General features: G+C 40.8%; 1 protein-coding gene across 4 annotated transcripts; it reads right to left on the bottom strand.

The window, feature by feature from the left end:
- Positions 1-495: 495 nt before the first annotated feature.
- On the bottom strand, positions 496-10,384 carry LOC110975428 (uncharacterized). Of its 4 annotated transcripts, none has more exons than XM_087130861.1 (9): positions 9,360-10,384; positions 9,044-9,136; positions 8,122-8,334; positions 7,586-7,679; positions 6,512-6,622; positions 5,095-5,212; positions 4,860-4,970; positions 3,442-3,559; positions 496-2,276 (listed from the first exon to the last, which is right to left on the bottom strand). In XM_087130861.1, exons 4-7 carry the CDS (start codon positions 7,621-7,623, stop codon positions 4,932-4,934), a joined length of 306 nt encoding a protein of 101 aa, XP_086986987.1. In that variant the 5' UTR covers positions 7,624-7,679; positions 8,122-8,334; positions 9,044-9,136; positions 9,360-10,384; the 3' UTR covers positions 496-2,276; positions 3,442-3,559; positions 4,860-4,931. The 4 variants fall into 4 exon arrangements, with proteins under 4 accessions (XP_086986987.1, XP_086986986.1, XP_086986985.1 ...); XM_087130860.1 differs by having other exon boundaries at positions 7,586-7,688; XM_087130859.1 differs by having other exon boundaries at positions 7,586-7,697.
- Positions 10,385-11,490: the final 1,106 nt, after the last annotated feature.

An 11,490-nucleotide genomic window follows, 5' to 3' on the forward strand; every position in this document is an offset into this window, starting at 1 on the left:
TCTCCGAAGATATCAAGATCAGCCCATTTTGACCGTTTCAGAATATTTACTGCAAACTTGGCTATAGAGACATGTAGCGGCAGAGGCAGACCGACTACCGTGTGTACAAAGCGAAAACGAACGAAATAGGAAGCATGTCTAAGGAAAACTCTGACCCCCATGTCTGTTCTGTTGCAAAATGGCATGAAATTTTCTTTTTGGATAACAAACATATAGCCTTTCCAAAGACTCCAGGATCAGCCTATCTCTTGACAATTTAATATCGGATATAAAGACAACGTGGCGTGTATTTTACGTGTGTAGCATGCAAAACCAAAAAAATACTAAGCCTTTTTGTTTAATGTTTCCAAATATCGAAATAAAAATTTCTCCAGTGGATAGTGAAATGTGTATCCTTGTCGAGTCACACCAAGCTCGCCCATTCGGACCATTTGTCAACCTACTTAACCTCCGAGATAAAAAACTCTTCGACCAAAAGAGACCAACTAACGTGTGTACAATGAGGGAAACACTTTCATTTATTCGGCATTTTTCATGAAAAAGAACAGAACAACATTAAACAAAACACATGACACATAATACACTGAAATCACAAACACAAACATTACAAATGCCCCAAGAGGCACAGTTAATCCAATAACTGTCACCCGTAAGCCTTCATTTCTGAAGTTCCAGGTTTTACATAAACGTGCACACATATACACAATAAAGTAACTGCATAACAAAAATATGATTCAAGAAATGGCAAATAAATAAATCGAAAAGAAAAAGTACATCCAGATCGCAAAAATAAGATAAATAAATACAAATACATTAAAATAAGAAAATTAAATTAATTACAGAAACAAATCAATCAATCAATAAGTAACCCAAAACAATGAAAGAAATTTACTGTGTAAAAACCGAAAATAAAGAAAGAAACCAAGAAATAACAAAATACAGTTGAAGACCGACAAAAAGAAAACGAATGACACATCTGGCCCACATGGCAAATCCTAGGTATTCAAATCCCCCCCCCATTTTGTGCTTGCTTGCACCAAACAACACAGTGACCCTCCCACAACTTGCCAGTCCCGACGACCTTATTACAAGGGTACTCAACTGCACATTCAATCAGTACTCTGTAAAGTTTGATCCCGTGTTGAAGGGTTATTTAAACCACTTCAGTTCTCAAACGTTCAGGTACATGAAGTTCATCTCAAAGAGTATGCAATTGGCAAAATGATGAAGTTTTTTAATTCGTGCCCTAAGGTTTTTCCAGCCTGATCGTTTCAATGTACCACCTGTTCACTAAGACTATTTCACGGTCAAAAGCTCTATGAAGACCTCTAACAACAAATGTAAGCAAAAGATGGATGCTTTTAGATTCACGTAAAGACAAATTCAATGTACATATGCAACCAATTCGTGTAATCCATTTTAAATCTTCTTCACTAGAGAATTATCCTGGTTGCTCAACGTTGAAGTTTGTTCTAATTTGTCAATGTATAAGGTTTCTGTTGTGAAGGTACCAGATAGGCTACTTGTATTCCAGAATAGTCAACACTAGAAACTTGCAAGATGAAAGCAAGACATACTAAGTCTGTTTGATTTGGTAGTGACATAACAAGATTTTCCCGAGAAATTTTGTACTCATTATCAGCTTCAAACTGCATGTTAACTAAGGTACACTGTTTTCTTTGACCATCCTAGTATAAGCAAAACTTTGGTTTCCTTAGTAATGTATTGAGATGCATTTTATTAGCATGACAACATCTTTGGAAGCCATGAATATCTTGAAGGTCACCAGACTGACATTGTACTGGCCTATACACACGAGCATTGTTACCAAATAAAGTGCCAGCTGACACGATGTGATAAGGAAAGTCGTTGGTATACATAAGAACTGGATTGGGCTCAAGACACTTCCTTGAGGTACACCAGATGGTACAGAAAAACCATGCAAAGTAGGAACCTTTCAGCAAAACCTTTTGCTGCCACCACAAGACAAACGGTCACTGCAACTGTTGCAAATTACCAGTTCATTTATGTTGAGGAAATCAAAATCATGCTGGTGTTACTTTTATTGCCCTTACAAGACTCAGTGCTCTTATACAACAGATGTTGCAGCCGGAATTCGCTCACGCTATTCCAGAACAGACAAGATAAGAAAGTGATGAGAGAGGTTGAGCATGTCACAGCATGGAGCGTATCACTGTTCAACCAGCAGCAGAAGACTAACGAGTAGAACAGATAGGCACAGTGCTAGAGTCCAAATCTTGGCCGTAATTGTGGTACTGAGTACAGGCGTAAACAAATCACAGACAAATGTTTAATTAGGATGACATGATTTACAATTAAAGGCATCACATGACAAATAAATGACAACAAACCAAAATTACCAACAAGCCAATAAAATCACCTCAAAAGGAGGGCACAGAGGACTTGATTAAAACTGGATATTTTTTAAATGAGTAAATTCACATGATTAAAAAGAACGAGTAAAAAAAATTCTTTTTATAGCATGGCCTTCACTTTGCGGGATAATTTTCTTACGTTTGGAAATATGGAAATGAAACATTCTCCTAAGATTTTTTTTTCTTTTTTGGGCTGTCATTTCGATCACCTGTGTGGAGACTACTGTTTCCTTTGTTCTGGTTAATTTGTCTTGTTACCGATATGAGCATAAACGGGGGTAATAGTAGTTTATTTTACTTTTGCAGTCCCTGCTGACCCACATAACTGATATTTGTCTCGTTAACTATTCGGATTTTTATCCCTGGTCCCTGCTTCTGCTTATATTTACTTGTATTTGTGCTTTTGTTGTTTTTTACATAATTTTTGTTCAATTTTGCCTAGTTTGTTCTAGTGATGGTCAAATAAATAAGAATAATTGAAGAGATGGTACCCATCACGATTAACCAAGGTAAACCTTTCTCCTTCATTTGTGTATAGTTCTCTTAAATGTAGGAATATCAGAATGAAACATTCTTCAGTGGATATGTTCAACAAAATGACAACAAGATCCGTTGATTTTCACCAACCCTACAGTCACAGACAAAAGCTTAGTTTGGATTAGGCCTTATATAGAGCCAAATTTGCTGCAAAACCATCCAATTACAAGACCAACTTACAAATGGGAAACCAAGAAGCATAACTGCCCTAAGTATTCACCTTCATTAAATAAGACTTGACGCTTTACATGGTGGAGACTAAAAACAGGGCTTGTGGTTACATCATGTGGATAGATCTCCCTTGGAAGAGGTATGGTTCTGATAAGAACTGTAGAGTGTGTGCTTGACGTTTCATCCAGCATGCTCTCGTCATCCTCCAGAGTGGAGCCTAATAAGCCATGCTCCAGATTTTACAGAACAACTGTACATGTATACAAAATTATGTACAGATATTGTTTCAAAATCTGGAACATGACTTTCAAATCAGAACATGATATAACGTGCTTACCGAGTGAGTTGTGTTGTCAGTAATGCCAGTTGTCAGTAATGCCAGTTGCCAGTGATGTGCGAAACTCCAGAAAAGTGTCTCCAAGGGGCTTGGTCTTGTCTTTTCATCAATGCTACAGCTAATAAAACCATAGAGTCAAGTAAACAAAGATCAGAGCCGAATAAGATACAAGTAGACATCACCGGGATGTCTTTATATAAAACTCTCATTTTCGTGTTGACCTTTGTTTCAACTCTCTTCAATTGTCGATTGGTCAGCAAACATAACTCCTGAAAAGTTATACTTCTCAAGCCTCGAAGCAGCCATTTTACAACTGACACCCCTCTACTTTCTTGGGCTCTTTTAACAGGCCCAGAAAATAAATATTAAGACCAAGAAAAGTCCAAAATCCTCCAATTTCAATACGATTTTGCATACACCCAAGCGGGTTGGGCCAAAAACTCTCTGATATTTCACGTTTTACTTGCCATCCCGAGTTTATCAATGGTATTGTATTAACCACTCCCTGAAGGGTTACCCATTTTCAAGTACATACGCTTTATACACAGAGCCAGGAGTGCTCGAAACCAGGACAAAAGAACTGGGAATGGAACAATAGACCACGTTCAGCACAAAGGACTGAGCTGCTGGGCATTACCGACATTTTTTCACTCTCAATAGTGGAGATAATCCAACCTTGTTTTGCACAGTATACCATGGTTTGGGGCATTTAGAGCAAGCGGATTACCACCGGGGACAAAAGCACTCCACTACCGCAGCAATGAGCCACACAGCACCGCTACACACTAATCTGGCCTCTACTGAAAAGACTTCAGCAGCACACTGTGCCAGGTTTATGAACAAAAGAAGGTTACGTAACACTGCACAATCTGGGCTCTTTTTACAAGGTTGCAGGCCTGGCTGAAATACTCGGGGTCAATGAAGGTTACCTGTCACCTTACAGTAGCGCCCAAAGATCCCTTTGTGTGGGTATAAACGTCCGTTAAATGAAATGGTTAATTTTTGAAGAATTTTGAAAACTGAGAATCTTGAAAATGACCCGTATGTGGGCACTGCATTTTTCAAAGCACCCGGCAGCATGGGGTTAAATTATGGCTCCCCATACACATGTATATTACCCACGTTTAGACATGGATTAAATTTATCCACAGAGAAGGACCTCCGTCCCTATCAACATTTGGAAAAGAGAAGAGAACTGTAACATAATGACTTCATGCTTAGTTTACATGTGCAGCTAGCAGCGTTTCCTATCGCAGCGAGGTGAAGCAATATAGTCCAAGTAGAAAATAATAGCTTGACATCATTATGTTTTAGGTCCATATATCAGGCATTACAAAAAAAAGGATGGAATAAGTTCACAGGAGACTCAATCAGTGAATTATACCTTTGGAATGACCAACAACGATGGACCCACTCACCTTTTACCCAGAGGGCAACAGCAAGAGATCAAAGTACCAATCACCTCAACAATGAGCACAGGAACTCCATCATCAAGAAACTTGATGTACCATGAGTGGCTTCTGCTCTGACTGCAATGGATACACAAAACAGTCATTAAAACATGTAAAAGGAAGAAATGACAATACAGCATGAGTGTATTAGCCTGAATTCACTGATTATAAGATGGCAGTGGAGGACTGACTGACTGCTTACCGAGTGAGTTGTGTTGTCAGTAATGCCAGTTGTCAGTAATGCCAGTTGCCAGTGATGTGCGAAACTACAGAAAAGTGTCTCCAAGGGGCTTGGTCTTGTCTTTTCATCAATGCTACAGCTAATAAAACCATAGAGTCAAGTAAACAAAGATCAGAGCCGAATAAGATACAAGTAGACATCACCGGGATGTCTTTATATAAAACTCTCATTTTCGTGTTGACCTTTGTTTCAACTCTCTTCAATTGTCGATTGGTCAGCAAACATAACTCCTGAAAAGTTATACTTCTCAAGCCTCGAAGCAGCCATTTTACAACTGACACCCCTCTACTTTCTTGGGCTCTTTTAACAGGCCCAGAAAATAAATATTAAGACCAAGAAAAGTCCAAAATCCTCCAATTTCAATACGATTTTGCATACACCCAAGCGGGTTGGGCCAAAAACTCTCTGATATTTCACGTTTTACTTGCCATCCCGAGTTTATCAATGGTATTGTATTAACCACTCCCTGAAGGGTTACCCATTTTCAAGTACATACGCTTTATACACAGAGCCAGGAGTGCTCGAAACCAGGACAAAAGAACTGGGAATGGAACAATAGACCACGTTCAGCACAAAGGACTGAGCTGCTGGGCATTACCGACATTTTTTCACTCTCAATAGTGGAGATAATCCAACCTTGTTTTGCACAGTATACCATGGTTTGGGGCATTTAGAGCAAGCGGATTACCACCGGGGACAAAAGCACTCCACTACCGCAGCAATGAGCCACACAGCACCGCTACACACTAATCTGGCCTCTACTGAAAAGACTTCAGCAGCACACTGTGCCAGGTTTATGAACAAAAGAAGGTTACGTAACACTGCACAAGCTGAGCTCTTTTTACAAGGTTGCAGGCCTGGCTGAAATACTCGGGGTCAATGAAGGTTACCTGTCACCTTACAGTAGTCCCAAAGATCCCTTTGTGTGGGTATAAACGTCCGTTAAATGAAATGGTTAATTTTTGAAGAATTTTGAAAACTGAGAATCTTGAAAATGACCCGTATGTGGGCACTGCATTTTTCAAAGCACCCGGCAGCATGGGGTTAAATTATGGCTCCCCATACACATGTATATTACCCACGTTTAGACATGGATTAAATTTATCCACAGAGAAGGACCTCCGTCCCTATCAACATTTGGAAAAGAGAAGAGAACTGTAACATAATGACTTCATGCTTAGTTTACATGTGCAGCTAGCAGCGTTTCCTATCGCAGCGAGGTGAAGCAATATAGTCCAAGTAGAAAATAATAGCTTGACATCATTATGTTTTAGGTCCATATATCAGGCATTACAAAAAAAAGGATGGAATAAGTTCACAGGAGACTCAATCAGTGAATTATACCTTTGGAATGACCAACAACGATGGACCCACTCACCTTTTACCCAGAGGGCAACAGCAAGAGATCAAAGTACCAATCACCTCAACAATGAGCACAGGAACTCCATCATCAAGAAACTTGATGTACCATGAGTGGCTTCTGCTCTGACTGCAATGGATACACAAAACAGTCATTAAAACATGTAAAAGGAAGAAATGACAATACAGCATGAGTGTATTAGCCTGAATTCACTGATTATAAGATGGCAGTGGAGGACTGACAAAGGTAGAGAAACAAAGTTTTTCCCCAACGACCTTCTTCCAGGCATGTGGTTCCAGATAAATGTGATTGAAATAGACACCAAAGAATTATGGTCAAGATGGCTTACATCATACTCCCTAGCCAATGTTGAATCCTTTGTGTGTATGATAGAAGCCAGCCTGTGTTTGAGGATATCATTTCATCATCTGGCAGTTTGTACAATTGCATCACAATTGTATCAACGCAGCTTCTGAAACATTGTCCAACCATATGGTATAAGATCCGACACAGCATGCGCAGAATGACCAAGCAACATACATGGAAATCACTGAACCGATTTTGTAAAGATCAAGATCGAGATTCCGCATACCTGGGGCGGCAGCGTGCAAAGAGCGAATTGTACCTACTGTGGGCTAGCATGCCATATTGTAACAACCTGATGCATTGCACCTTTAATGTCTTTGACACAGAAAGATGGCTTCAGTGAGTAAAAAGTTGGCTGATAAAAGTAAACAAGTCCAGATTTTTTTAAACGACCCCTGTGGAATGTGTACACTCATCCTTGCCCGTGATTTGGATCCATGAAAGAGGACATTTCATTTCAGTACACTCCCCATTTACTACACGCAGCCTGTAGATGCAGCTTCTGTCTTGTTTCTGTTCACTTTGGCACAAATTGTCCAACCATACCAAATAATTCCATCCATTTTTTTGTAGTTTAATTCAACCCAACCTTAAAGGCCGGAGATTCTCATTAGTTGAAAACTTAAAAGACAAAACCCAAGGTCAAGATCTACAGGACAACCAGGCATTTCATTATTATCATTACCATGGACTAATATCAGAATATGATGTAGACTGTTTCCATACCTGTTGAGTAGTGTCACCAGTGATAAGATATCTCTCATTTGTTACACTCCAGAGAACGGCCTCCAGGGACTAGCTTGCTCATCTCTCTGTCAAACTACTGAAACTAGGGAAACTAAATAAACCATGTTTTAATTCCAATCTGCACACACATAGAAGCCACAATTTCAAAATATATAGGTTGCACTTTACAACAGTAATTGAAGCATCATTGAAACGAGTGTCAAATCAACGAAGATCAGGGCCAAATAATATACAAGCCCACATCACTAGAGTTTCTTTTATAAAAATCTCATCTTCTCAGTTGTTATTTTTCCATTTCTTTTTAATTGGTACTTGATTAGCTAAGTACATTTTATTCTTCAAAACACCTTAAATACACTTCCAAAAAAGTCCTTTTCCTCAAGCTTGTCAGCAGTGATTTAACAAATTCCATCCATCTACTTTTCGTAATTCTTAAGATCTGTTTTCAACCATCTACAGATGCAAGACCACAAAACAAAAAGTGTTGATCTGGGGCTATATTTAAACAATCTCACCTAATTTTCCAGCCAAACAATCTCTTCAACCTGCCTTGAGTAGAAGCACAACTTAATTGGTTGAAAAACGCCGTGTTGGTTGGGAGTATTCATTTTGTTGGTGGTGATGGGGCCGCACATCTTGTGTGTCCTAGTCGTTCATGAACCAGAGATGCACAGTTTGTACCAAAGGAGCCTCTGATGCCAAGGAAATAGTGTTCTCTTTCGGTCCAACTAAAGGCCAATACAAAAGATGACAGTCTGTGCAGAAAAATTCCCAAATTATAAACAGTATTGGCCGTATCCTCCAAGGGTTTATGTGAAATCTTATTGAAATCTTAGGATTTGGGGGACCATTTGAGCTATGTTATGGCTCCCTATATATATGTCACCCAGTATTTGGGCAAAATAAATTTATCCAGCAAGGATGACCCCTAAATACAATGTAGAAATAATGACGTCACACTTGGTTTACACACGATACAGTGAGGTGGGGTAGGTCTTAATGTACTAGGTCTATAGGACATGAGGGAACGAGTTCACAGGAGACTCAATCAGTGAATCATACCTTTCGGATGACCAATAACAAAGAATCACTCACATTTTACCTAGAAAGCTATAGCAAGAGATCACAGTACATTGGCCAAGAAGCTGGTCGTCCTGAAAGCAATGACTTATCAGTGGCTTGTGCTCTGGCTAAAATGAATGCACGTAACAGTCATTAACCCTAACACTCCTCAGTCCTCCAACAGGTGAAGGATTGAGGGTTAGGGTTAAACATACAAAATGAAAAAATGGCAAGAAAATGAGTGGAGGCGCCTGTTTGCTGTTTTTCAGAGGGCTTTGAAGGATCAGAGAGATGGAGAGATTAACATTTACTGTTGGGCTGTTATCAGAAGTAGGCTAGGCCTACAGTGTTGTATGACGTGATCTGTTTCCATACCTGCTGAGTACAATAAAGTGTCAGAATACATCTCAGATGAGCAACAATCCAGAAAACGGTCACACAGGAGTGTTCCTCGTCTCTCCATTACTGCTACAAGTTAAGAAACCAATGGAACCCTGTTAAAATCCCAGCCGCCATGTTTAACTACAGGGTGCACTTTACCACAGCAAAAGCAGTGTAAAATCAACAAAGCCAAGCCCACATTTGTGGGGTTTGTCATACGGAAATCTCATTATCGTCTTTGCCGTCATTTCTCCATTTATTTTCAATTGTTGCATGGTAAGCCAATGATATTTCGCACCTTTGAACTCACCTCCTATGAAGTAACATTTAAATAACCCGCCAACGTGGCCACACATGCGTTCTCATGGGTAGGCATTGTCATGCTAATACTCGCGCCACCGTGGAAAACTGGTCGTCAATCAACTTTCGCACATATTGAGCAGGGTACCAAGCAGGGGGTCAAACGGCGCTGGTGATTGGCGCGATGGCGCGCTTGAAATAGGCCCTGTCAGTACAGTGGTAGTGGACGTGTACCACGAAGATTAGTCTTGGCCCAAGACGTCAATGATTGATAGTTGTTTTATTTCTGTTGAAGAGCGCCCTCGCAAAACTCGTTTTTACTTACTCTCACTAACGTCTTGGGAATCTTGCAGGAATGGGGGTGCAGCAGTTGTATGCAAATGACTGATCGTTCCCGAAGACAGTCATACAAAAAAATACCTTCTGGCAATTTGGGCTGAGATGTGTTGCGCAAGCCAGCACGGCGGTGGCCTTCAGGAGATTGCGAATTGCGAAACGTACCATTTCTGTGAGGGGAGGCCGAACTGGACATGCACGTCACCTTGCTCTTCTGTAGCGGAAACCAAGAGTAGCTGGAGAAGGCGAACGGTGGCCCAAGAAAGGAATTACAGAGCCGATTTCAACTACGTGGGAGAAGGGGCGGCTGGGGGAGCGGGACTAAAATGAACTCATTCATTTGTGTAAATTTGGTTCTATTTACAGTGGATAGTCAAGAGTTCTGACCGATTTCAGACTTCCCCATTGATTGTGTACTTTGAAAAGTGTCGCTAAGGCCCTAATGATATTAAGTGTCGCTAAGGCAATAATAAGTATGGATGCATTCAACCAAATGGTTGTATTTCTGCGCGCAAGCTCATTAATATTTTGTGATCCCGCGGGGTTTTTACAATAAGACGTGCCATAAACAGGACGCATCATGGAAACATTTCTACAAAACTCGAATTTGGAACTGATAGTTTCGAGTTCGGGGTATTTTTCACAAAAAGCCCAATATTGCGGGCCTATTTTGGATACAGGCGGACGACTACATTCAGAAATGAGCGCTTAGTTTCACAGCTGTTTTGGGAGTATCTTCTTTGAAAGGCAAATAAAAAATAATTTCGTGGCTAACCCCCATAAAATTGAAACGAAAAGTGATCTTCTGGCAATAATCGTGAATTCCCATGAAAAAAAAACGGAAGCTAAGTATATCTAAACCTGGATCGCAAGTTCTCTTTAGTGATTTTAAGCGTTTTCTTTTAAACAAATTTTGGGGGTCACCCAAAAAAGTTGTGCCCTCAAAAAAAGGCCATAACTCCGTGACCCTTTGACCTATGACCCTCAATCTTAAAAACAAGGTAGATGAAGAGTTGCGCAACTTTTCCTAAAAGTTTCAAGATCAAAGGTCACGGGAGTCAAAAGTTATTCAGGGTCACCAAACGGGTAGACCCCCTTCAATCCCTAACCCTAAGCCTATGGCGAAAAAGGCATAGGCCCTAGTAGTAGCGGACGTCTGACCCCATGGGGTACGATAAATCATTGAATTTTGGACTATAGTCCAAACTTCAATATGATTTGGTGTGGTAAATTAAGAGGAAACACTTTATTATACACCGGCAAGAACTTGTCAGGAACCCAAAGTCTTTGAAAATAAATATCCACTGGGCCTACATAGGCCTTAAATACATGTGACAAACTGTCCATCTTGCCCACATTAATTTTAGTAAACCTGGTGGCTGGGGAAAACTTGGCATAAAGTAGGCCTACTTTGACAATGGACTCCACTCGACTTCTGGTAGCTTCAGCGATGTCTGTGTAACGGATGCTGCATCGCCCTCAGGTCGTCGTGAGGCAACCTTGTAAAAAGAGGAGCTGACCAAAAGTAGACAGTGGGGGGCAGCAGTGTATGGGAGAGCTGGCAAGATATTGGACGGATGCGATGGACCACCGTGTAGGAAGAGGGGTGGACCGATGGTAGCTGGGGGCACCATGTAGCAGGAGCTGGCCGACAGCGACGGAGGTGGGTCATCGGATAAAAGGAGGAGCTGGCTGACAGCAGACGGAGGTGGGTCATCGGGTAAAAGGAGGAGCTGGCCGAAAGCAGACGGAGATGGGTCACCGTGTGGAGGAGCCTTTCAGACAGGGGACAGAGATGGGCTACC

Source organism: Acanthaster planci, linkage group LG20, assembly GCF_054643075.1.
Source record: "Acanthaster planci isolate LZ-2023a linkage group LG20, COTS_SCS, whole genome shotgun sequence".
In the NCBI taxonomy this organism is placed as follows: Eukaryota; Metazoa; Echinodermata; class Asteroidea; order Valvatida; family Acanthasteridae; genus Acanthaster; species Acanthaster planci.

What these genes read in the sequence shown, in the direction of transcription:
- LOC110975428 (XM_087130861.1), bottom strand. Translation starts at nt 7,623, where the DNA reads ATGAGAGATATCTTATCACTGGTGACACTACTCAACAG. An exon ending in TGTTGCCCTCTGGGTAAAAG is followed by an intron (nt 5,213 to 6,511) that starts GTGAGTGGGTCC and finishes TGGTTTTATTAG; the next exon opens with CTGTAGCATTGATGAAAAGA. An exon ending in CTGACAACACAACTCACTCG is followed by an intron (nt 4,971 to 5,094) that starts GTAAGCAGTCAG and finishes TATCCATTGCAG; the next exon opens with TCAGAGCAGAAGCCACTCAT.